The sequence below is a fragment of the Synchiropus splendidus genome, chromosome 16, assembly GCF_027744825.2.
Source record: "Synchiropus splendidus isolate RoL2022-P1 chromosome 16, RoL_Sspl_1.0, whole genome shotgun sequence".
NCBI lineage: Eukaryota > Metazoa > Chordata > Actinopteri > Syngnathiformes > Callionymidae > Synchiropus > Synchiropus splendidus.
Genome location: NC_071349.1, coordinates 12210433 through 12237582, shown reverse-complemented (window position 1 = coordinate 12237582; position 27150 = coordinate 12210433). Strand labels below are relative to the sequence as shown.

The following is a 27150-nucleotide window of genomic DNA, read 5'->3' as shown; positions in this document are numbered from 1 at the left end:
CAACAGCTCATCTGCAGAGCAGATGGGTTACGTCATGAGGGGGCCACATTATATACCCACAGAGTTATGAGAGACCAACTAAAGCATCTGAATCAGGTTATTATTAGTAGTCGTATTTTTTCAAATTTTAAAAAAGGTATCTGAGTAGAAACTGACATTAATTGTATTATTTTGACACAACGTCATGAGTGGAGAATGTTTGTCTGGAGAGGTCAATAAATATAATTTGTGAATGGCAGAAATTAATATAAAATATTGAGGAAATAGATAGTGGTCGGCTGGAAACAAACAACATAGCAATTCTTATAGATTGGTGATTTTCTGTCAAATCTGGCAACAAGAAAAGAAACAAAAACAACAAAAAGAAAATAATCAAATGCAAGATTGTAAAAAATCAAGAATACAAGAATATGATTTTTGAAGTGTAAAATATGATTTAGAGAGAGTTAGAACAGTTGATATATTACGGAGTGTAAAAGAAAAGAATGCAAGGTGTCGATTGTAATCTAAAATGATGATTATGGAAGTGGATAGAATAAGTAAAATAGATTAGGGTGTTTAGTTGATACAGATACAGGAGCTTCTCCTTAACTTAGATCTGCCTTTCCCTATAAATAAATAAAAATAAATAAATTCCTTTCTTTTTCTGCATTTACCACATTTGCATTTCTTTCAGTTTTTATGGTTAGGATAATTCACTTCTCCCCGCATTGACCTGAAAATTGATTATGTTGTGGATGATCAATGTAAAAACATCATGAAGAAGAAGATTTTTTTTCCCTGCCACTGCAGCGAAGAAGAGCCACTTAGGCATTTTACCATGTCAAAGAAGAACATGCAGATGATTTATAGCACTTAAATTATTTCACGTCCCACAATTTAAAAAAATATAGACGTCTCGATAGCTTCTAACTTAGTGTTGCTTAGGAAGTGATTCAACTTCCTCTGGCTGGAAATGCATTATATTTTTAAAAGCACTTGGGAAAGATCATGATTCTGCGGTTGATTTGCATTTGCAAAACATTAAAAGTTCACAAAGCCTTTGAGGCGGAGTTGATCATAGGGAATAAACACTGTTGACAAACTTTACTTTATAACTGTGTTTCCTTGACTGAACACTCTCAGTGCCATTGGTCAGGAGCATGAGGTTCTACTGCGAGACAAGCTCAAGGAGCGGAATCTTTCCTTTTTAGGTAAGTCTTCGTTTATGTCACCCAGATATTCATTTATTTTGATATTTTTGACCAACACTTCTCCTGTCATCAACCATCTTTATCTTTACACATCTTTATCTTTATCAGAAGTGGATTGGGGCATATTTGTGACATCGATTTTTAAGCCTTTCGTTCGACATATTTGTGTTATTTCTTATTTGGTAAGTCAGAAACTACTCCTGGGAGAAGAGACATTTAATGTGGGCGTGGCCTGTCATGGATGTGAGGTTGTGTGTTTTTAAAACAGATGCGTTTGCACCAGTGTATTTTATTGACCAACATTTCCCCGTCATATTGGAACACAATTCTGTGTTGTCTGCCATCATCATCATCATTCTCCTGCAGGTCCACTGAGTGATGAAGGTTGAAAGTCATCTCTACCATCATTAAGACTGTGTCATTTATTTGGACCTTCAGTGTTGACCTTTCTGCAGGGCGACACAAGGGCCGCTCTAAAACCATCCTGACGGGCCGTGGCACTGACTTTACCCGCTCTGATAGATGAATTGGAAGTGATCCCCCAACAGCCGGGACGGCCCATTAATTTTAATCAAAATTGATGCAGGAAGGCGATCAGAGACGCCCAAAGATGTGGACAGCTGAATAGAGGTCCACCATCCTCTCACCGCTCCCAAGATGCACCTCTCCAGCCTCACTGGTCTCTTCCCCGCCACCGCCACCCTCCATCTCACTTCAATTCCCCTCCACGCCCCATTAGTTGAGCTTGGCTGGAGACAAAGAAGCCGGCACTCGGAACCGAATGACCTGGTCAGCTCTGGATTTAATGGAGAAATCAGGTGTTGTGAAGATAATGGCTGCAGCGCGCCAGAAGTCAAGGACAATGGCTGCTGCCCTGGCAGGCAAGGGTCAGGCTTCCAGGGGCTATAACACCGATCGTTCGTCCCCTCGCCGGGTGTTTTATGAAGCTCTGCCAAACCCGAGAGCTGCTCAGTAACTAACGCTTTATAGGCTTTTGTGCCGAGACAGCAGATACCTACAGTTAATGGTTTTACTGAGTTCCTGCAGCCTGAAGTGTGTTTGGAGGCTCTGCCAGGCTGTAATGACGGCAACTACGGCTTCTTTGTTTGGTCAGAGACACCCTTGGCGTGCTCATTGGCTGCTAGACCATTTCAGAGCAAACTGATAGGTTGTCCTATATGTGGACTGGGCATAGTCAGTGTCTCGCCCAGATGATGAAGTTAAAAGAAATCCAGGTAGAAAATCAACAAATGTGGGTCTGGGGGCTTTGCATGGCTCAACAGCGTATGTCAGCATCTAAGAAAGACCACTAATCTTTTTTTTTTTTGTTTGAAACCACTGTCATCAGATGAGAACCAGTTGAGAACGATGGGCTACGACAAAACCCCTGACATCATCCTCGAGATCCCTATCGGTATGTCCTGTTTCTTCTGGAATTGAGTGACTTCATTAACTCCATCCATGCCAACAGCCGTCGACGGCCACATTGTCCACTGGATCGAGAGCAAAGCGTCGTTTGGAGACGACTACAGTCACCGCACGTATCTCAATGAACAGTTCTGGAGCTACTGCAACAGGTTAGACATATTTCTCTTCATGTCAACACAGGCCAGTAGATATTCAGTAAGACACATTACTTTGACTGAAAGCAAAGTTTCTCAAGTGACAAATAACATATTGCTACATCCAGTGTTCTGGGTGAAAAGTCAATTACAAAAAGGAAACTTTTACCTTACTACCTTAATATTATTAAAAAAAACCCTCTGTGATTCCTCAACTGTAGTCATCCATACACAACTTTTTGTTGATATACTTGTAGTCAGTAGCAGTTTTAGAAACTGACCTGAGGTGCTTGACTGACTGTCTCTGGCCTCAGTCAGGGACATTCAGTCATGTCCAACAGTATAGTTGGCATCACAAACTGAACCAAGATAAAATATGTTGTCCAAAAAAGAAAAAGCCTCAGTCCTTAATGTCGTATTCATTTTTAATTGACATTTACTGTTGACATTTTCAAACTCAAGGCTCGCATCGCTCCACGAGTATGTTTGACCTTATGCATTACCGTCTGTGCGGCCAGCGCGCTCGTGTCCTGACTGAGAGTTGCTTCTGTGATTGGATGACATCATCTCCGTGTCACATGTCGTTTGTTTGGACGAGGTCTGACCGGGTTCGTGTTTAGATTTCTCTGATGAACGATCTGTCTTTGTTGCTTCTGATGGACGTTTTTGGTGATTTGCTTATTTCCCCTCCTCAGCTAGCTCGCGCTAATTGTCCCGCAACGGAGCAGAGAGAGTGATGCGTGTTTTGGAAAGTAAATTTGGCTCTGCATTCATCATCCCAACAATGACGACGCCAACACACTAACCCCATAATGAAGCGTATTCAGTGGAGTGAGGGGTAATGACGCTTCACCTTCGCTGAAAAAAAAGTGGCTATTGGAGCTGAGTCTGACGGCGGGTTCAGGCCCAGCAGCTCGGTTGTCTTCCAGTCATCAATCTTGGCTGGTGGCGCTCCAGAGCCAGTGAGCCCTCTGCTCTGACGGATGTTCACGTAATTGAGTTATCTATCTCGCCCACTATCAGAGTAAAAATTATTCACCTGCTGCTGAATATTAAACACATAACGAGCCTCTTGTGTGTTTTGGGAGGACTGTGTGAGGTTAAACACAGCATGTAATGAAATATCGAGCTCGCCGTGGTGCCACCTTAACTGCTCCTCTCTGATTATGATGTGCTTAAATCCATCATCATTGGCAAAGTTCCCGTCACCATTACTCTGCTGGCAGCCAGCGACGTAACCACGCCGTGTTTGTTTAATTAGCTTAGCTTATCGCCGCCTCCGCACTCCATCACTTTTAATGAGCGTCATTATTTAGCAGCGCCTTGATTTTTATTGTTTAGTGCAAATTTGAGTCTGTCAGCTCAAATTCAACTGCCTGCAGGTGAGTCCACTTTGGTGATGGAAACGTCATTTGGATGTCCACTGCTTGAATTTCAAACCATGGAGCTGTGGTCAACTTAGTGAGACCTGATGTGAACCTATTGACAAAACAATTTGTCAAAATGTAAACACGTTTTTTTTCATATAGATTGTCCCGCATAGTCTCACAACTAACTACCAAATGGCTTCCTGTTCGGCAGTGAAGCAGGCGTTACAGAGGTAACACCTGCTAATCAATCTTTGAATCAATGAGATCCATTCATCGTAGTCAGTCTTGTTTAATTGATTTCGTCATGCTGTAACTTTAATAACAAATGAGGTCACACCATTCACTTTTGGAAAAGTGTTGGTAACCTTTGTCTTCATCCTCAAAACAAAGTGGCAGGTGACTACTTCCTGTACACCTGAGTCTGTTTATGATCTTTGTTTTACTTATATTTGTTGTTGTGAACTGTAGCAGTGTTGTTAGATCCCCATCCATCTGAAATGTGTCCCAGTTCAAAGACCAAATATAGAGTTAGGTAAATTCCTCTTTAGCAGCCCCTCCTCCTCTATGACGACCCCCCAGAGTGGATCAGCTGTGATATCCGGAAAAGCGAGAATGTGTCAGAGTTGAAAATGTTACCTCTCCTAATGGAGGCTTGAAAAGGTTAGATCTGATAAAAAGCTGTCATCCGTCCACCAAAAATGATTTATCGTTGTATAATAGGACAGTACGCCTCATTTCTCCCTCGTATGGAGCCGGGGTCAAGACTTTTGGGCTCAGTATTATACATCATCTGTCCCGGACACTTGCATCCTTTTGAAGGCAAACATTTACATTCTATTTTATTTGTGTCATTGTGGTTTATATGAGTCGTAAGTTCAAATCTTGGGTGTTACATTCTATTTGGAGGATGGATTTTGAGCTGACAACATCACACCTGAATAAACTACTACTTTTAAGATACTGTCTAAAATATCAGAGACACATTTGTGTGCCATTTCTTCAAATGTCATTGACACTACTTTGACTTGGGGTGCTGCGATATACCTGCATTGGAGGAGATGTCAACATACTGCCACTCATACATACCAAGCCAAACCAGATCGAATCTGTAGTATATATCTGATATGTAAGATTGTGACCCCTGATCATTTTAAGGTAGGAATTTCAAATCAGAAGAATCTTCAAGCCTCCAGAATTGATCCTCACATCTACATTAATATTTTTTTTTCTTGTAAAAGCCAGAGCTACAGTTAATGAGAAAACGTCACTGATAATGAGAAGACAGATTCATGTCATGTTTCATCAAGGCCGACACCCTTTAACTTTTTTCTCCAATTATATGTGGAAATCTGCTGTTGTTAGGTGAACAAATTGAATCCTGCCAAAGTTCTGTCAAACAAATGAGTTTTTTGGTCACTCAACTGTTGATTTTTCTTAATGGAACTGTCCATCCTTCATCGCAGCATGACGTCCGACTGTCTTGCTAATTCAATACAGCTATAATGAATAAAGGCTGTTGGATGTGTCATGGAGATCAAACTTTGGCACCAGCACATATTCACACTGAAAGCTAGATTCTGGACGGCACCTGAGTGCCCAAAGGCCTTGCCTGCTGCTGATCCGATGAGACCGGACACAACAGTGCGTCCCTCAGGAAATGTGCCGACTCCTTCAGGGTGACAATGCGACACCTACAAGTCCTCTTCCCCGCCTCGTCTAACCTCATCTTATTGTCATAACGTAAATCCAACTATAGTGAAGTTTGAACACATTCAACACACACTTAGCGTTCTAATTCAACTAGGCACCTGATAAAATCCTCAGACCTGAACACAACCCTAACCCTGATGATCAAATGAATGATTGCAGTTACTGTAGATTTCAAAATGACCTCTCCTTTTCTGCATACTCGGAGGACCAACCAGTCACCCATTGAAAAAGTACTTGATTAACTTAAGTGGCCCATGATAATCCTACAACCTCCTGATTTTGGAAAGTGTGGATACCTCCCACGGGGCTGGACCGTGGTGCCTCATTGTTTCCTCCCTCGCGACATCCTCCTATGGCATCCACACAAAGTGCATCCCAGCGCGGTGCTTCCTTTAAGGCTGCGTGAGTGTTTGTTTAAAACACCTCTGCAGACACAACTGTAATTCCGACCCCCCACAAGCCCCTGAAGCACGAGCCACTCAGAATATTAATGGCAAATGACACATCGGCTCCGATGCTCTAAGGATTTCATGCTTTTAAGGACGCACGTTTGGGTGCATTGTTTAAGGCGTCTGGGGTGTAATCCTCACTCTGGGGTCTCCTGCTGCCCGAGGATTTAGCTGCTTAAGCCTCCATGTCTGTGGTTTATTGCACTTATACGTGTGCATTATCCAAATTTGTCATTTAGCGTTGAGTGTGAGAGCGGCTTTGACACGCTCGCCGTCTATATGAACCAGAGGCGGCAGGCAAATGCAGCACCTCAGCAGTATCTACCCCCGCCCTGGTCCTCCAGATCCAGACGGAAGCCTGCAGTCAAATGAGGCGCAGACACCTCGAGTGCATGTGGTGGAGGTATTTTATCAGTCCCTGATTTTGTCAGCTTTCACTGTGAATATCATCATGTTCCTCTTCTCTCTTCGCGTGTGCAGTTGCCCTCTGGGCCTCAGTCAAGTTGTCGACAAAAGTGTGAAGAGATTTAAAAGTAGATCTTTGAGCGACCGGCGATAACCTTTGACCCAGAGAATTTGAGATATAATTCCAACGTTTAAAAAGTTTAAACATCTGCAGATATCTTCTCCATTGTGTTGTTGGAATGTACCTTAATAGATACATGAGTTGCTCAAACAATTGTTCACAAACAATTGGGGTGGAATGTAAATTGATTCACGCAAATGAAGGACTTAACATTCTGGCCCTTTTTTTCCACAAATATAATGTCACATTTGTCACCCTCCTGTAAGTGGTCATTTTGGCTAGTTGGATTTTAAAGGTCCACATGTACACATGCAGGCTATAAATGGAGTATTTAATGCTTTACTGGACTTCGGGGTGGTGAGACATCTAAGTCCCTCATTTCATGCTCGCCCACAGCTGTTGCACGTTCTCGGATGAACAGCTTAATTGGGTCTTAACCCTTTTGTGAGGACTGGAGGTGAGGGAGAAACCAAAGTCTTGTTCAAAGAAATTGTTCTTGGAAAGCTTTTCTTTACCATTAAAGTCTGTGATACCTGTTTTTTTTTCCTGATGTAAATCGTGAAGTGACAACAGGGCCATGTTGCGTTGGTCTGCTTCATTTATGGTGCCAAACAAGCTGGTCCTGTACCAAAAGGTTTTCACACAAATGAGGAGAGGGTTGTACACAGGGCTCACCAACTCTGTGCCGATTGTCCATTTTTTTAGCCACCACGCGTTTTATTTATTTATTTATTTCACCAGTCTATTAAATTACATTGTAGAAAAGATGAACTTTTCCAGCTTTTAACTTGCCTGTTACTCTCATTCCTACATGGACAGGTTTTGATTTTCTACCAAACAGAACCAGGAACTGCATCATTAAAACAATGCCTATTCTGGTGTATGGAAGGGTTAGATCCTCGAAAGGCATCTGCATGCCTTCGGTAGTCAAGCCTTCTGCAACTTCTGCTCTGGTTGCCAGAGAACATATTCCTTATGTCTTTGTGATTGGGTTGGAGGACCTGAAAGAGCCTCTGTGAGCGTGAGGCTGTGATTAGACTGGTGCGAATGGTGATCCCTGTTTAGCAGCTCAAAAATGTCTAGATAATGCGCTCCTTGCTGAGTCAAGCTATGTCCGAGGGCTATGGCTATGGTCATTTTGAGCATTCTCTTTTCTTAATTTGATTATTGTAAGAAACATGATTTTGGTGAAGTGTGGCACGATACTATTGTGTTGTTTTTTTAAGTACCACCGAGAAAGAGAAACCTGCTGTGAGAGTGACCTGGAGTAAGAACACCCTCTTTGTTGGTGTCTTATCTGGTCGGTCTGAAACATAAAACGCTTTCAGACCATGCGGACAAATCGGATATTTTTACTGAACGACAAGCGAGGAAACAATGCTTCATATTTCTGCCTTTGTGTTTATGGAGCAACTCTGCGTGCAGCAGATAATGTGTCGGTTCTACTGGTCTGTGGAGGCCCATCCGTCACTGTGTGGGCCTGCTGGCCGGCGATAAGTGCTTCTTATAGATAACCCAGACTCTGGGCTTCTTTTTATAGGCCTGCTGCCCCTTACATAACCTTGCCTTTATCCCGGGCGCCATTATTGCTGTCTTTTTATAGCTCTTTTCTGTTGTTGTGTTTGACTCCCAAGTGGCTTTTTTTTTCATTTGTCTCCAGCTAGCTTGCAGTGTAAACAATTTGGAAGCCATGTATCATCACCTCCTACAGAAGATCTGAAAATGTATTTCCTTAATGTGTCTTCAGTTATCTTGAAGTGGTGACAATGTGGTGGACAAAATACTACCCCAAGCGCCTGATGAGTATGTGAATCAGTCAACTACTTACTCGCCTGCTACGTTTTGACTCTGTCATCTACATCCTCATAACAATTTTGTTTTTTCCATCTGTCACTTGAACAGATTATATGAATAAGAATAGGGTCGTTCAAAGCCTACTGTTGTTTTGTTCTCATGACCTTGTCTCCTTCCCTTACCAGTCTGGAGATGTATTGGAGTTGTCAGATCACCTTGGTGTCCTGTGACTACTACATAGATGTGGTTTTCATGTGGTCTCTTCTGTAAGAGGTTCAACTACAGCTTCAAATAGATTCCTAGTTAGGATCCAAGTAATCAAAGTCACTTCAGTTGTTTCTCTTCTGGAATACTGGACTTTTATGTTGGAATTGATGAAAAGATTGTGCTGTGTCGCCTTGGAATTATACACTAGATTCTTGTGTAATGCGTTGGTAATGACACAATGAGCCCACGTATTGTGCTCCTAAGGAAAAGACACTGTTTGGGATTTTTAGTTCACATCCCCAGTGTGCGGTGGGTTGTTTGTGTCATTGGATTGACCCTCACAGCTGTCAGCGTGATTGACGCAGCACTCGGCACAGTGACTTCATAGGTCAGACAGGGAGGTGCTTGTTTCTCTGAACTTTGCTTGATGCCGGCGTATTAATTCACATCAGATATCCCGATAGAGATACAAAGCACATCTGAGTCTCCCCAACTGGCCTGGCAAAGCTTTAAAGGCTTCTCCGGAGCTGAATCCTACATCTTCTCCTTTTTTTTTTTTTTCTTTCCCAGGCCGCCCTCTCGCTCCACCGTCCCCTCCTGGTTTGAGTTTCACGTCTTTCTGCGGTCTGATTGCCTGATAGCTTAAACATACCGGCCTGACGATCCCTTAGTGAGAGTGTGTAATCAAAGACACATGAGAGGAGTCCATGTCCAGGCGCTGACCCTCCAACGTTGCTCATCAATTCTCGGGGTTAATGTCTATGGTGTTTTGGGGAAGCGCGTTTGACTTGGCTGACTCTTGCAAAGTCACTCGCTTTTAAAGCAAAACCTGTATTTACTTAACCATTATGAATTTTATGGATGTCGTAAAGAAAACTCCCGATGACAAGAGCTTCGAGAGTCAAAGGGGAAGGTTTTCTATCCAAGTTCTGACTCCAGCCCATGTTGATGTAACGTTTCATCAAGAGCGGGAAGTTGAAAAAGCTGACACCCGATCTTTTTTTCTTTGGTCTGACGCAAGATAAGAGAGGCAGCGAACAACTGAAATGTAAACTTGTGTCTCCACAGAGGAATCTTTGACTGTAGCGGCAAGGAAATCTTGATTATAGTATGTTGTTCTGTGAAGGGTCAGCCACAGAAAAAAAAAAGTCTGATTAAATACATATTTATGTTTTGTCTAGTCATAACAAAAAGGCACCCAAGAGATATAAGAATATAAAAAATAAGTCCACTCCTCAAAATATGTATAAAAAAATAGATCATGGCAATTGGAAAAAAAGAAAAAAGAGAGACAAAGAATATAAGGAAAAACAAAATGTACCAAAAATCGGCAAGCGAAAATACAAACGTCTATGAAAATACAAGGATGTGTCCTTGAAGTCACAGCCAAAGAAGCAAGACCACCAATTTGTATGAGCTGTTGGCTGGAGGATAGGTGAACAACTGCGCATCCGTGAAACCATTGGATTAAATTGCAGCTGTGGTTCGTGGAAATGAGTCAGTTGTGGTGGTTCTGTCATCTCCTAAATCGGCCACAGGTTTCCTTTGGATGTTATCAGGCTGTCATGGTGGTGAGATTACAACTAAAGCCTGGATGATTGGTGTCAGGGAAGATTTTATAATGCTTTTCCTGCTGCTTTTGCCTATTAATTAATTTACTTATCCAGATTGTTGAGTCACATTCAGTTTCAGAACGATTAGTGTGGTTGAACTCATAGCACTCCTCGGTGGTTTGAAGCGTTTTGGCTAAATTTTCTGAATGATGATCAGTAAACATTCATCTCCTACAGCCTGACTGAAAGAAAACATGCTGCAGAGAAACACTGAACTGGACTGTCCTCTTCGCTCCTCTGTGGTTTCTGTTTTCAAATCCTAGCGGCGGGTTCATGGGAAACTCCGCAAGGTTACCTGCGCTGCTTCACAGCAATGGGAAGAAAGCGGGATTATGGCCAGAAGAATGTTTTTGCAGTTAGTTGAAATATTGCTGGCCTTGTCAAGTGTCGTCTCCAATAAGAAGGCAAACATATTTTAATCAGGCTCTTAAAGGCCGCTGCGCTCCGACTGCGAGTGCGGGAGAATGGGGTCAGCTAATTGCAGCGTTTGATGTCATGTTTGGTCTCCGTTGGCCGCTTGACGCGACTGCCTGGAAGCCCGTTAGCTCCCTCCGTGTCACACTCACACACTCGATCATGCGCTCTTACATGAAAAACCAGCAAGAGGTCCCGAAGTTCTGTGAGCTGCAGTCTTCATCATGTCTTTGTTTTTGCTTTCCGTTAGCCTTGTGCTCAACTTCAGCCTCTAACCTCCCCAATGATGCGTCATTGCGTTCTCCCGGGAATAATAACTCTAGCACTGTAATTACTGTGAATCTACTTTCAGATTATGGGACAAAGAATAGATGACTAACTTTTGGCTGTGTTATGGTTGGGTATCTGGATTCATCTTTTGAAGGTTTTCTCACCTACTGAGTCACTGAATGATGTGTGGATCAATGCAGAAATATTCTACCTTGGATGCCAAATATCTGTGCTCTAAAACTGATTCTCAAATCAGAATATTGGTAGGTCGGTAGGAACTACTTTCTCTTCCACTTGGGTAATCTCAAAGTGCATAGGCCTGCTGCTAAATCACTCAATATTAACGCACTTAAATTTCCTAAACTCCCCACTCTACTGTATCTGTCATGAGATACAGTAGACAAAAATAAGATTTTTATTATATAATAAAAATTTATTTGACCTTTGAAACATTATAAGCAAACATGTAAATATTTGCAGAATGACAAAGAAATAATAAACTCATTTTAAAGGCAAAAATGTGAGGAAAATAACTAAATAAAATTTGGGATGTAAAAATAGTTATACTTGTATAAACTACTAGTAGTAACTTTAGATTGTCAGCATCATCTGTAGTGTGCATGTGATCTTGCACAAATAGGTGCAAGGAAATACTGTAGATAAGAGACTTAGTGATGACTGGAGGAGTTGTGAGTTGGTTTACCACCTCTGTTCACCTGTTATATTGAAGCAACAGTGACTTCATCCCCAAATCTATTTTTGCTAGCCTCCAACCAGCCCTTAGAGCTGTAATCTGTCTTCACATTTCGCTTTCTGTCTGACTGGGGTCGTCATTTGTCAAGCACTTTTCCCATTAGTCGTCATGTTCTACTTCTCTTACTCCACCATCTCATTTGAAATGTAATCAAGTTTAAAAGCATCTTCTCCTGGGATGTTATTAATTTTGCGAATGTATTATCCAGATGACCGTGCACTCTCAGCCATGCAGCTAGAGTTTCCTCCCCAGGGCCGAATATGTACGTGAATGTTTAATAACTGACCCGTTATTGGCTCTTGAAGAGACCTGAAGTTCTTTACATCAGGGACAGTCAAGGGCTGGAACGATGGAATAATAACCCTCCCTCTTGGTGTGTGTATCAAGGTTTGAAAGTTGTTTAGGTTGTGTGTAAGAGTGTCATTCTTGAATGTTTCACGGACATTCTGCGGGTGAAAAGGTCTTCAAAACACAAAGGTCCAAATCTTGTGATTACTGTTTTAACAGCGCGGACGCCGGGGTGAGGGGATATACGTTGTAAATTATGTTTGACAACCCGGGGTTAGTTTTCGTCGTGGCTTGTCTTTGGTTATTACTCATACTTCCTCAGTCGTAGATAAGGAACATACCAAGGTGAACGCTGGCGCAGGGCTCTTATCGCCACTATTGATTTAGGGCAAGAACCTGGTGACAGAGGTCATTGTGCGCCGAGGCCATCCATCATTCAGGTTTCTGCTCAAACCTGTTCAGGTTGTGTGTTCGTGGGCGGGGGCCAGAGAACTATTATGACCAGCTTTAACAATCATGGAGTGCTGATCACAAGTTTGAGAAAGTTGCCCTTGAGAAAAAAGAAAAACCTTTACAGAAATTGCTTTATAACAATGATACAATGCTGTTTTGAGGTCCCAGTCATTTAAAAAAAATGAATCTACTAATGTGCAACTGCTTTAGCATCCTGTAAAGCTTTAATTTTTAATTCCTAGAGGGTGGGATTTGATTGCAAGCAACCAGCTCTATGTACTTTCATCAGATCTGATCTTTGTTATATGACTTGAAAAAAATCCTGATGATGGAAGACAGTTTAATGAAAACTGATGGCATTTCCAAAAATACAGCCAGGAAAGTTCACAGTAGATATTAAATGAACATGACCAGCACAAATGTGCTTCTCGTAATAAATAAAGTTGACCGTTGAATGTAGAATCAACAAAAAGACATGAGCAAAGTGAAAGTGAATCGTTCAAGTGCCAGAGAGAAAATAGAACCAAAAGAGAGAAGCAAAAGCCATAGACAACCCAAAAAATTTGATGTGTCTTTCTGGTGTTTGTTTCCTCCTTTTAGACCAGAGAATGTAATTCTTCGGGTCTCTAAAACTGGCGGTGGGTCTATAAGAGAATCCTGCGCAGAGAGGGTGAGCGTTCCCCTTCCATGTTTAAAGCTGGATATTTATCGCTCTTATCATGTTGTTTCAGCCTCCTTCAGGGCCAGACTTGTAACTTTTGGCTTAAACATCCAATTTTGGTTTCAAGTGCGGGAGACTGTACTTTCAGGCCTGTCATGAGTCACAGTTATTGATCGCGCCGAAGGTTATTTATCCTTCCTCTCTCCTCCGACCCAGCACTCCTGCAGTGGACGTCTGTAAGCGGTTGTAAACCTGCGGTGCTGAATCCAGAGTCTTTTAAGATCTTTTTTTTTTTATTATTGTGAGTTAGGATGGATGGCAGCGATCCAGAGGACCAAATATTTCCGCGTGTAATATCCAGTGACATCTAGTGGTCCGCTGCCAGTTTGCAGTCCAATAGTTGACGTCTTGTTTTCCTCCTGGCCATGACTGGATCGGGTGCTGCCTGTGGGCGTATGCCAAACATCTGCTTGAAAGTCATATAAACTGAAATCATGAGTGAATCTCAGAAACGGGTTCATCTCTGTTTTAAAGCCGAAAGATGCAATGTAGGGAATGTTTCAAACTAGACTCAAACTAAACCTTTTTGCCTTTTCACCTGTGGTCACAGGTTTTGAGGAGTGACCAAGAGATCGTCGATTTCCCACTGAGAGAAGCTCAGTCATCCAGGACAGACTCAAAGTAGAACCACTACGCCTCTAAAAGACTTGGCTCAGACATTTTTTTAGACTCCTGGACCAGTGACGTGTTGAACCAGGAGGATTCCCTGATGCACAGACAGAAGATACTGGATGCCTCTCAGTTGACCACTAGAGCTCTATGAGGTTTTTTGGCAAGAGGGCGCTTGACTAATGAAGAGGCTTACTCAAATCTGAACCCAGCGCGTGACTGTTATCCTCTAGTGGTTATATACCAACAGAGCACTGCATGTCGACCCCTGAAAGTACTAGGCTGCAACTGAAAGTAGCTAATTACACTTCATCTGTAATCAAACCCGTGTCGGCTTGTGTGAGCGGCTGGATTTGAGCGGCTGGATTCCAGTTAAACACGAGGCCGGCTTAAACATTTTATGGTTCTCTCCTCAAATTAAACTTTCTACCCGCGACGGCTCTAAAACGTGTCACATCCCATTACACAAATATGGCAAATTAGCCAGCAGAGAGCTTACACGCCGAACATGTTGACTCCTGCGCCGAGTGCTTTCCAGGGGTGGGGGTGTGCAACTCTTAAAAAGTTGTCTTGGATTCTCTCCCCTCCGAAGATGATGTGTTTTTGCAATTCAAATATTTGCCGGTTCTCTTGTGCACTGCGAAGCCTCTTTGAAGCGGTGGAGTTCTATCAGGACCAATGACAGCGTGAGTGTGCAGCGTGACAGCGCGAGAGGCAGAGCCGGCTATTTCTAACTGCATATTTAAATAGCAGGAATTCAGAATGGCAAATGTATGCAAATGACTGCATGTTTTGCATGCTGATATTTTTCCTTCCGATTTGGAGCTTGAATATTCAGGTGGTCTCTGCGTCGGCTGCAGCAACATTAATCAGAATTACTTCACGTCTTCGCCACATCCTTGATCTCCTAAACAAACACTTCTGGGGGTGGAAGGCCTGCAATTTAGCAGATTTACTTTTAATCAAAGCCCTGCTTAATGTTTTTATAGACTGCAGCCTCAGGCCTTGAAAGCATCTCTGCACTTGAAACAGAGTTTGGTGTAACCTAGAAACACTTTGCCTCTTTGTGGAAGACCCAATTAGCCCACCTCTGTCTCCTTGCAGCGACGACTTTATGCTTCTTCAGCGAGCGCTCCGATCGCCAGTTTAGCTCTCCGGTTTGAATCCACGATGGCAGTGTGGGGGATTTGCTAAATATATGTCAAAACAACTTTGTCTCACGGTTGAGGTTCTCTCTGCCAGCAGCTTGACACCTTCGACTTTTCTCAGGTAACTTTTTGCCAAGTTCAGACTGTGACTGCACATTTTTGCACACTTTTAGAAGCACTCACTAGATTAACTTGTGATGATGGTCAAAGACTCTCTGTCACACAATCAAACGCGTACATTCATTTAACTCTGGCAGCCTATATAAACAACTAGTGTCTTCAATAACAGTCTGCCAGGCCCGGTGGTTGACAGGTGATTTCATCTCTTTCTTTTTAGGAGATGTGAAAAACCAGTCTCGATCTCGGCAGTGACGTCTTGAGTTCAAAAACAGAGGCCTTTCTCATCGGATCGTGAGAGAGTGACGGGCAGGCATGAAAGTCAGGCTTTAACTTTTGATCAGCTGATGTGCCTGAAAGCACGTGATATTCCGTTGCTTCTTGATCTTTTTGAGTTTTGAAGCTCAATTTACAACCTGTTCATGACACATTGTTTTCGTGTGTGGGTGCCCTGTCTGAATGAGTGTGTCTGTCGATGTGTGCAAAAATGTACAACATTACAAGGGAAAAGGAAAAAATGTCCATCTTCTAAAGATGGCGCCACCGACCTTTTAGACACTGTGAGCTGCTCCAAAAGCTCTGTTACATTCTTTTCCTGTGATGAAAGGTCATTCTGAATGAAGACAATGAACAGATTATCGATTCTGCGCGATGATTACCCAACATTTAACCTGAACCTGATCTAAAACGCAGAATTAACCATTAATGTTATTGTTGATGTGTTTGTTCACTTTTTGAACTGTCAGTTCAATTAACTGCAGTAAATATTGATGTTTGAACTTGTGCTGGACTTAATTCCACATTTGTGAAAGATTTGGTAACAATTTCAGGTATTTACGTATGAAATTGGGAAAATTTTATCTATTCGATTTTGTAACATGGATGAATTGTCGGACCTGCAAAGCCAGTGTTGAGCTTCTCGCCTACGCTGATAAATACAAAGCCAAACTCCCATTTAAGCTATAATTTCCCAACAATTTGTTTAGACTTTATGTCCTTGCGTCTTCTTTTCGTCCTTTGTTTTCCTGCCGGCGTCCTGCGGCCCTCACTTCCCTCCTGATGGTGTTTGAGCGGGAGTGTAATAATGAATTGAATTGTCATCTCTGAGCAGCCGCTGCTCCAGCACCCTGTAATTCCAGCCTCCTTCCCTTTGCCACATTTTCTTCTCTTCTTTTTTTTTTTCTAAACAGCAATTAATCTCATTTCTAGTCCAATTTCCAGGCCGCTGCAGGAGTCGCAGAGATTCCCCTGTTTTGTTCCTGTTTGGCTCGGTTCCTCTGCATAGTTATTAAGGGCCCAATTAACGTCAGCCCTCAGCTGAAGAGTGCTCATTTTTATTGGGGAGCTGACAGTCACCGCCATGAGTGCCGCAGTGTAATATGCATTAATTGCCCCGTAACACTGGTAATTACCAGCTCTTCAAGCCTCTCAGTAAACTGTCATGCCCAGACACGACTGCTTTGAAATAGATTACTCATTAGGGCTACCTGCCCTGTTTTCCAACGGGGGCTCGTCGGGTTGGCATCAAGGCGAAAAAGAATCTGCTGCTTGAACAAATAGTTGCCAAGAGCAATTTCCTATTACAACGTCCCACTGACGCTTTGTTTTCCTCCTCGGACGGCGCTCCGGCAGTCGCTTGAGTGAAAAGTCAGGGTTCATCATGGACCGTCCCATACACCAATGATGTGTGATTTTTACCCAACAGGGGAGTGACATTATGCATTTATGTAAATATCTGGTATAAATTGGGAAGGCCACCATTTTGCGTTGCCCATTGATGCTGATGCCTTGCTTCTGCTCTGTTGCTTTGGCGCTGTGGCCATGTGAGTTGTTACTATACCTACCTTCAGCACATTCACTTAAGTTGGGACTTTACTACCTTGTCCCTGACACTGCCTTCCCATCCGTGTAAGAATTGACGACTGATTCGCAACTTAACAGTTCCTTTTTTTTTTTTACTTTTCTTTTCTACTTCTAATCTCCCAACACACCTTTGCTTGATGGGTATACTATTTTCCAATATAGCCAATGTAGCCATTTGTTCCATTGAAGCCATTGAAGCCCAAAGATTCCAACCTTCCTGTGTTGCCCATTTCCCAATCCAGTCTTTGTTTGTAGCCAAATCATGATTTTAGTTTTAGTTTTTTTATTTGATTTGATTTTTGTTTTAGTGGCAAATGCGAATGTAATAAAAGCTTAAATTTGGCGGACCTTCGAGACGATTTTGATCTGTAAGTCTTAACCTCCTGCGTTTCAGTTTGTGTGTCCTCCTCAAACTTACTCCATCTTCTGATGTAACCAGAATCTCTTGATATCCCACTTGAATTATTTATTACCTATTACCAACTATAACCAAGTAGCTTTATTTTCAGCTCTTACTGTGTTCCAGTAAATTAGTGAAAATGAGTGACTTTGTTCTACATCTTGGTGTTGTTGTTGACTGCTGTCATCTTGTCGTCTGTTATTGTTTGCTTGTAGTGTCTGGACTGAAGACAATAAATGTTGTTTTTGAAATATGGATGATGACTGCCAGAAACATGTTGACAAACAACGGCCTGTCCTTCACGCATGAAGACACACATTGTTTCACAGTAAAGAAAATGATTACAAATGCAAATAAATGAAATGACAGAAACAGTCAGTGGACAAAAGGCGAGGTCACTACGACGGGTGTCACCGCTGCTCTGTGATAAGACTCTGAAGCAAAGAGCAAATCAAACAACATTAGCTATCGCACGTCCACAACGGAACGAGGTGTTGGCCTGTTTGGTCACGCCAGAGAAAATATTTAGATTTCACCACCCTCCCGTAAACGTGCAGCACTCCTCCGCCTTCTTCTCTTTTGAAAGGCACTTTAATGTCATTACACATTTACCACCGCCAAGAGAAGAACAGGAAGTGAAGACCAGAGAAAATCTCCCCTCACGCACACACCCACCGCGAGGACTCACACGTCCGATCGCACACGGCGCCTCACAAAGGTGCTGCTTTTTGTTTTATCTCCCTTATAGCAGCTGCTCCAGGCAATCTGCTCCCACTCCTCTCAAATGAATTTTGTCACAGTCGCTCAGATTCTCAGCCTGCGATGCGCTAATGAAAGAGGAAGGTACAATTGGAAGTGACCAGGTAGCGGCCTGCAGTCTGCCGCCCAAGACGAGCCGCTGATTTACCCATTACCCTTCTCATTAATGCCTCGCGGACCCTCGGCGTGTGTCTGTGTGCACTTGTGCGTGCCCAGCTCTGTTTGTGTTGGTCGAGCACTTGCCGAATTGTTTATGACAGGCCTAATTGGGCTAATTGAAGAGATTAAGATTACCTGTCAGCCGTGTGTGACCGGAGTCCCGATCTGTCTGACGAGTCCTGACAAGTGAGGGACCCCGTAGCATCCGTCATGATGGACCAGTCCCGGGCGATAATGGGGACAATAGGGGCCACTCTAATTTGATGTGGACACATCAGCATGGGTGTGTGTGGTTGCCTGCAGCGGAGGAGGGTGTGGGGTGGAGGTCGCTTTTAGGAGGCGGACAAAGAGAAAGGTCTGAAGAGAGAAACCTGAAGTGGTTCTCATGAAAGAAGGTGCTTGAGGACCGTCATGTGTCAGTGGCTGGGGTCAGATAAGCATCTGTTTATGAACAATCATTCGCAAATGGATTATTGTGAAAATATCTTTATTTTGCTCCAAGTATTATTCAAATGAAAAGATGGCTTTTGAATAAAAGAAAAATATATGACATGAATTATATGTATGATGGCTAATAGACTTTTTTAGAACTTTCTTTGAAACTGCTTTTTGTTTTTTTTATGGTTCCATTTATGGTCTGCGTGTGGTTAGCTCTAATCTCTGACATGCTTATATGTTTTGTTTCAGTTTATTCTTTCATGTTCTTATTCCCTTAATGGGGTCAAAATATGAACACATTTTGTGAAGCCTGAATTTATCTGTTGTGAAGAGACATACACACTCATGTGACTAAAATAAATACAGAGCGAGTGTCACTAAATTCTTACGTCCCCCACAATTTCAGTTCATTGAAGTTCCCGACTTAAAAGACTGGAGGAATGTGTGACTGCATATTGTTCTATATCTGTGTCACACACACACACACACGCACGCACCTCTCCTGTGTGGTCGTGTGTGTGTGTGTGTGTGTGTGTGTGTGTGTGTGTGTGTGTGTGTGTGTGTGTGTGTGTGTGTGTGTGTGTGTGTGTGTGCGCGCTCGGTGTCATCACTGTGACAGATCAACGCTGTCAGCTCTGGATCCTTCTGTTTGTTTGTTCGGCTCCAAACGGGGTTAAACTGTCAAGTTGACAACTGCGAGGCCCTTAGACAGCCCCCCGACCCACACTCCCCCACACACACTCGGTCCACCGTCATCCCCAAACGAGTGAAAATCAATACCAGATTGCCTGAGGAGCAGTGTTTGGCGAGGGCCTGACCCGTCCATGCCCCCCCCACTCTGCTTCTTTCATTACATGTAGCCGGTATTTAACTTCCATCCTGATCCTTCGCCTAATTAGTTTCGATAAGCTCAGTCTCTCTCCGTGTCCTCCGCCTCCCGCGTAACGCGCGGCAAAACGCGCGCCGACGTGTTGCTTCTTGGGCCTCAGACGAGGGACTGGGGTCTGTGACTAATAAAAAGACAAATCCCAGCAGGCGCACAGAAGCCCCTGGTCCGAGTCCTGAGCCGGGATCATTGTTTTGTTTGCAGAGAAAATGTTTTAAAACGACACTGGAATTAGATTTGCACCCCAGATCATCAGTGAAAACAAAGAGAGCCAAGTGTGTCATCCAACGCTAATGGAGCTCAGCGGTTGGCCCCCGACCAAGACCAGACCCCCACCCGCCTCTTCCTCCACCACAGTTTCCAGTCTGGCTCCAGACCGAGCTCCGTCATATCGTTAGCACCTAAACTAGTAAATAACTGGGTGACAAACAAGCTGACGGATCAGTTGCAGTGTTTTGTCTGCCAGGGGGGTCTCGGGTGTGTTAATGTACCACCCACATGTCCAGGTGCCGCCACTGAGCCTGGCTGACCACCGACCAGCCCGACGACAAGCCCCCTGCTCCGCCCCCGGAGCTAAAATTACCCCCAGGAATGTAAACAGTGCAGAGTAAGCACCTCTGCCCCACCAACTCAAGTCCAACTTTGCCCCTCTGGCTTTTGGTTCCATTTTGGACCCAAAGGTTAAGGTCGGCGGTGGGACCCTGGCATCGCCCGAATTGCTACAACTCTCTCTTTGGTAGACAGACATGGCCGTGTTGCACCAGGCGACCAGTCCACTGCGGGACTCCACTGAGTCGGCGCTGACATGTTGATTTAGTGGCGGGAACACGACTGCACTTCCAAAGGTGCTGACTGGGACAAAAGCCAGGCCTCTTTTTTTCAGCTCCCAAGCCATGCTCTAATTTTGGGGCAAGGTCTTACTTGCGAACTCGCCACGACACCTGCCTCATTTAATGGTGACTCTTAAACCTCCCAAAAATCTTCATGTGTCCAGAATCAATAGGAAACTGTGGCTGTAGTTCACATTATTGCCGATCGATGAGGAGGTCCGACTTCTTTATTCTCCGAATTTTGATGAAAGTTTGTGTCGTGAAGATGTGTTGACTTTTATTGATGGCAGATTTTGCTTTGATATTTAGTATGCCTTGAAATGTTGACGATATACTTCATTGAGTTTTCATTAACAAACCAGCCATTGTATTTTTTCATTTTTTTGTCTTTGCTAGTTTGATTTTTATTTATTTATACGACTGGATTAATTTTTATCTCACATTTGCTGAATTACTTTCATCCCAAGTGGGCAGAGAGGTGTTGTCATTTATTTGTTTCTTTCACTACCGCTAAACTCTAGCAGCTATTTATGACTAAAGAAAGTTTACTGAAGTTTGATTTTTTTTTTTGTCAATTATATTGAATTATGGAAACGACAAGGTCTGGAGTTTCAGCATAAACTATCATTCATTAGAGTCGCAGCAGCAGCAGCAGGTCTAGTCGCCCTTGTTGGGACAGGGTGAGCGCCCAGAGTCGCGTGGGGTCGAAGATGTGCACAAAATGGCTGCCCCTGTGAATGCACGTTCCCCAGAGACAAGTGTCAATTATACACAGGGCTGCTGGGAGTTCACAATAACAGGTTAAAGGAGCATGTATCCCCTTGACGTCCCGGCTCTCTGCGTCTGCAAGACCTGGCCTGAGTCCCCTCCACCACAGGGAGCTTCCTGTCTCCTCACAAAACCTTGAGACTCATATAGACCTGCACCCTCACGTTTGTTTGGCTTCCCCGACATCTAATTTGAATTCAGCTCACGTACAGTTAAATCTGTAACACCTGAGGGCAATATATCATTAGAGAATGCAAGATAACTGACTATGACACTGTGTACTTGAACCTTTGTTAGTTTTGTTCACTCTAGTTTTCCTCTAAAATCTGACTAGGTATTAAAAATGGCCATTTAAGAAACAAGATTGTGTCCCATGTTGCACCTGTACTCAGTCGCTGTGAAGGAAGCAGCGCACCACCACAGGAGACTTGGTCACGTGTAACACACTAATGCTTTTGGTGATATCAGCCCTATTGTAAAGTGGAGTCTCTGTGACTCTAGCTCTCATCTACAAGTGAATAAATGTCCTATTTTCTGGATGTTTGGAAAGCAAGTATCAGTGCGTTGGTCCAGGACCACAGGTCTCCCTCGACTGCGTGTGCTCTGCCTTCATCACAGCTCTTTTGCTCCAGTTTATCACGCCAGCATATCACGGCTGCACAGGATGTGGTCCCACCGAACACGTTCTTATAATCCAACTTCATAATATCAGCGGTGGATGTTAATGAATAGCCACTCTGCGAATCATAACGGAGGAGATCGGGCCGTTTTCATGATGGAGAGGGTCATTACGAGGCCGTAGAGTCGCTGCATGTGAAGAGATCAGGTGAGGTCCGACCATCTAAATGTTAATCCTCCTCCAGACGGAGACCTTCGCTGTGAGAGACCATTACATCCACTGCAGTGGTGCAAGAGGAACGGAGGTCAGAGAACAATTAATGAGCTGGCGTGGTCAGTGATGGCCTCTTTATGTGGTGTAATGTTATTTGACTCCTGCGCTGGACTTCCACTACCACAGAGGGGGTCTGTCAGTATCATTGTAGTCAATAACGTCACTCCGTATGGCCTCAGTATATTGTCCAAAATGTCTTGAAATTGAACTGAAGCTTACACTGACAACCCCTAGTTGTCAGTGTAAGCTTCAGAAGACTTTTTGAATCCCCACCATTGAAGTATCTCTTAAAGACCAAGTCTGTTTTGGTGTCTTAGAACCCAGCACCTGTTACTCTCTAAAGGCTTATGCCCTGCCGACCCTTGTCTTCTACCATGGATCACCTCTGGTTGAATGACCAAGATAGGGTTGGTGTTCCAACCTCAACAGTGGTCCTAGAAACTCCTCATCAACTCAGAGCAGACTACTTCCAACTTGGGGTCTCAAAGGATGTGTTTTTGGATTGGCTTGTTGCAGCTTAGAACCTCGAGTATGACCTCATCCTGTGCTCAGTTTGGTTTGGACGCAGTGTCCTTGTTCGGTTTAGCCCAAACTCAACGCTGAACAGACGTAGCCAAGGCCAGACCTTGCTGTGTTTGGTTAGGCTCCACATCCAAACCAGACCGGAGCGTGTCAAAGCGCGTTGGACCGTGACGCTACAGATCTGACCGAGACCAGCACACGTTACACACACACTTGTCTATCAGATATGTATCGCTAATGCGGTCGGCGACATGCTCAGTTTAGCCACTTCACCACTTCCAAATACTGATTGAGGCTGGATTCTGAACACATCTGGGACCCTTCTTTCTCTGCCCGCAGAAGTTTGGTACTGTAAAGTGCTCCAGACTTTTTAGGCGGAATGTTGCGGATATCTGAGATGAGGTCTGCTGAAGAGCGTGTCTTTAGGCTGAAGTGTGTGAGATAAGATTCGAGGCTAATGTGGGAGGTTGTTCTGGAGAGACACTGGAGAACGTGATAATTTGTCATTGTGAGATAAAGACTACAGGGAGGAGGGAGCAGAAGCTGGAGTGAAAACGAAGAAGATAGAAGGAAGCCAAAGATGGACACCAATGGCTCCTCCTCCTCCTCCTCCTCCTCCTCCTCCTCTCCACTTGATAAAAACAGGTTTGGTATCAGCGGATGCGGGGTCATGTCGTGGTTACTAGATAATGTGTGATAATCTTCTCATCTGGGTTATGGTATCTGGTGTGAGTGTAAATGAGCTCTGGTGTAGGACACTCACCTCCAAATGACCTCCCACTCGCTCATTCGTACACATCACACCTCTCGCGTTAACCCCCCTCAGCATCGCAATACACATCACGTGATCCAGACCAGAGGTGCCTTCTTGTTAAGATGACTGCTGCGCTCGCCACTCTGACCTTTGGGAAAAAGAGCGACGACATCCAGACTGGGATCTTGGGTTGAGTGTTGGATCAGGAGTGTTCAGGAATGTGATTCGTCCTGGATCTAACTGTTGCTTCCCTCAGAGGTCAGCACCATGTCCCAGTCCTAGACAGGTGAGCTACTCCTCATTCTGAGTCATACGTGTTCTCGGCCACATTATAGGTGTCAAGGTGAATTACACCTGGCCCCACAACTCTTAACTGTCTTCTCACCGTCTCATTATGCCGAACTACTTTAGAAAACCCGTCCTACGTGCGAATGCGTCACATACCTCAGGTGAATTTAACCTGCCGCCGCCCATGAGGAGGATAAAGTGTTGAGGTGTTACGCGTGGGAGGTTTATTCTCACATTCAGCTTGGGTTATTTATAGGCAGGTCTACGTGAAATCACTTCAGGAAGTGAGCTGAGATTATCCCAGCCTGCTGAACTGGCACTACTGTCGTGTGCTCCCGGACAAGGGGGGTATTTTGTCCTGGCCCTCTCTGACTGAAGCTCGCCAGGAAGTGCAATATTTTGCCCAAGGCAACTCAACTTCAGACACAGGAAATGACGCAAGGGGGGAATAGTTCGCAGGACGGAAATTGAATTGGTATTTTTAACAAAAAGCAATGCGACAAAATACGCCATAACTCACAGGCTTTCAGCTGCATTGTTTGCAAGAGGTCAACGTTGTATGTCTCTCTACTGCCCATCAGCCATTAAATCTCTCTGACATCTTATTTACGTCCAAAGTCTTAGGAAGACAATTTTGTATTTCTTTTACGTGAAGTGGATCATGAGTAAATCTTTGCATTCTGGCCCAGCTGGAGAGAGGGAGTACTCCGAGAGAGAGAGTTGATAAGAGTCGAAAAACAGAATGGAGAGCCACACCAGGAGTGGTTTGTCAGACATATCATAATGTTCTTTCTCACGGATTAAACTGACCCTGTTGGCAGTTTTCCATTTTTATCTGGTCTCGATCTGCAGGTACAGGTGAGGCCAGATAATTCATGGGTCTGGCAGAAGCCGTGGTTCTCATCATTGGTTTTGTTGTATTTATTGTCACCTTTGTCGGTTGTTCTGCTGGATTGACATGTCGCCTACTGTGTAATTACTGTCATCAGTGTAAGCATGGCTGGTGTTTCTACCTTGGTCTCGCTCAGCAACATTCTTCTGCACGTGCGACTCCACAGCGTCAACCGCGATCTACACTTTTGTCGGCTCTGTGTTGTCCGCGATCAAAACTGCTGTTTAAAGGCAAGAATGAATAACTTGTTTCCTGAAAATCGGCCTCCGCTGGTCAATGGCTTTTCAGTTCAGATCAGCCACTGAGCACACACACACACACACACACACATCACCGCGATACACTGAGCACGGTGAGAAAGTGCTCCAGTAAAAGTTGGAGCTGCCAAAAAGCATTACTCCACATGATGAATTATCAATAAAATCAAGATGAATTTACGCTCAAGTGGAGAAAAAACTCAGAGCCATTTAAAACAAATACCTTGGCAATAATTTAGACAAGCTAAGCCTCCACCTGAAGGTGAACTCTCTGTCTCTGAGGTCTCCCCACAAAGGCTTCTTTGTCTCCGGCATCCACACATCAGGTCACAAGGTAGCGCTGCGACTGCCAAACATTTGCTTTTTTTCTGCCGACAGGAATAGAGGGATGGAAGCTTTTCTTTAAAAATGGAGACCATTGAGTGCGACGGGAGGTCAGAGGTGCAGGCATCAGGTTTCTGTATGCGAGCGTCATGAGAAAATGTATATAGAAGCATCATTAGTGGTTAAGCGTCAAAGACCAGTGGAGTTTATTTACCAGGTCAGGCCAAGTTTGTGTGTTTGGACGTGAGCGATCCGGCCCTGGAGCCTGACAGAGAAAACTGTGATCGCCTCATTTGCGTTAGTGGAACTTGAGTCTGGTTTGGAAGTTAACATAGAAATTGATTTGGATTTTTCTTGTAACTCAATTTGGAAAGTTTGTTTGGTTTATTTTGTTGTCCAACAGACGTCAACAATGCTTAGGCTTGTGAATGAGCCGGGCGCCACTTGGATACTGACTCTGGGACACATGAATGAAGTCTGGAACCTTTTCTCACAGTCGTCACTGCAGACCTATTGGAGGGAATGACCTCTTGGCTTGGTGTGTGTGAGACGTATCCTGTCATAGAAATGTGGATAAAAAAGTTAGGTTTCATCACCCGACCTAAAGGGCATCAAGACTTACTGCTCTGATGCTGTCAGCAGATCAGAAAGCCAGGAACTGGTGTCGCTACTGCTATGCTAGCTAGTGCTTTTGCGCGGTTCTGAGGCAGACAGTCACTTGCACGACTCGCATTAAATTGCCACGTGAACGCAGCCACTCATTAGCGGCGCCCGTACCCGACAAGTGGCCCTCTTTGCAGATGTTTGGCAACAAACAATTTCGCCGGCTCGCCCAAGAGGATTCTTGGCTAGTGCTGTCTTTCCTGCGCGGGGTTAATTTTCAAACAGAATTACATTTGCGTCCTTGTTAGCTCATTAAATGAGCATGTTTTTACACTCTTTCTGAAAGATCTTTTTGGATGCGAGTAGTTTTTCAGAACGTTGTTGTAATGACGCAATTTTCCGCCGTCGAAGTCACATAATTCACACTGTTTGATTGACGTTTAAATATTCATTTGTAACAAACACGGCGTTTGTGGGAGTGACGCGCAGTGAGGTCCGTCTGATTCCAAATCCTTTTATTTTGTTCTGCAGTTGCACCTGAGGCGATATGGTACGAATAAACATGGCTGAAATGAACTCCACAGCCGTTGAACTTCGAGCGGAAACATGCCGCATGAGCTAATGTACATTCACGTTCGAGGAGGAAAAGTTTTTGTTTTTAATTAAAATACAACTGGTGTGGAGCTACATGGATTAAATCAGGTTGGATCTGAGAGCAGCTCTTCTACATTCCAATATCTGCTGAGATCTGCTGAATCAGCAACAATCCCGATCTTTCTGTGGTTTCTAAGAAGTTGTGTTTCCTGTGCTCAAAGTTGTTCAGAATGAATTGTTCTGGCGCAGAGCAGAGAGAGTCGGAGGAGAAGCTCAGATCTCCACGTTCTTTGTGCTTGACTCAAGTTTTTGAGAAAATCCAAGCGTCCAGCTCAGTCTTGACCCCCTCACCCTCTGCTACCCATTCACTGTTATTGTTTCTGTTCCTGTTTTTTTTTAGTGTGGCTCAAGGTCCCCGGCACTGTTGGCTGTATTAATTCCAAGCCGAATTCTAAGTCCATCTATTTTCTTTACGGTATAGAGAGGCCTTGGTGACACGGCTCCCCTGTGTTTATAATTTTGCTTGTTTCAATTTGTGCTCAGCCTCCCCTGACAGGCCGGGACATGATGTATCGCGCGCCGCTGCCTTATCTGTTGATGTACAGTTTTAACCTTTTCAGAAGGTTGCCTCTCCTCTCTGGTGGAGCCGGGGCCTCCCCCACCCTCCGGCCTTTCCCTAGTCAAGAGCAGGAAACGCACCGCGGCGCGGCAGCGATGGGAGAC

General features: G+C 44.0%; 1 protein-coding gene across 2 annotated transcripts in view; it reads left to right on the top strand.

The window, feature by feature from the left end:
- Positions 1 to 27150, top strand: part of cdin1 (CDAN1 interacting nuclease 1) — a 55649-nt gene that overhangs the window by 25156 nt on the left and 3343 nt on the right. Inside the window, exons 9-12 of one of the 2 annotated variants that reach the window (XM_053845718.1) lie at positions 1126 to 1193; positions 2542 to 2607; positions 2665 to 2770; positions 15419 to 15592. In XM_053845718.1, coding sequence (XP_053701693.1) covers positions 1126 to 1193; positions 2542 to 2607; positions 2665 to 2770; positions 15419 to 15461 — 283 coding nt within the window. In that variant the 3' untranslated portion in view covers positions 15462 to 15592. Of the gene's footprint in view, positions 1 to 1125; positions 1194 to 2541; positions 2608 to 2664; positions 2771 to 15418; positions 15593 to 27150 lie in introns of those variants that run through there. The other variant, XM_053845717.1, reaches the window with a different exon arrangement.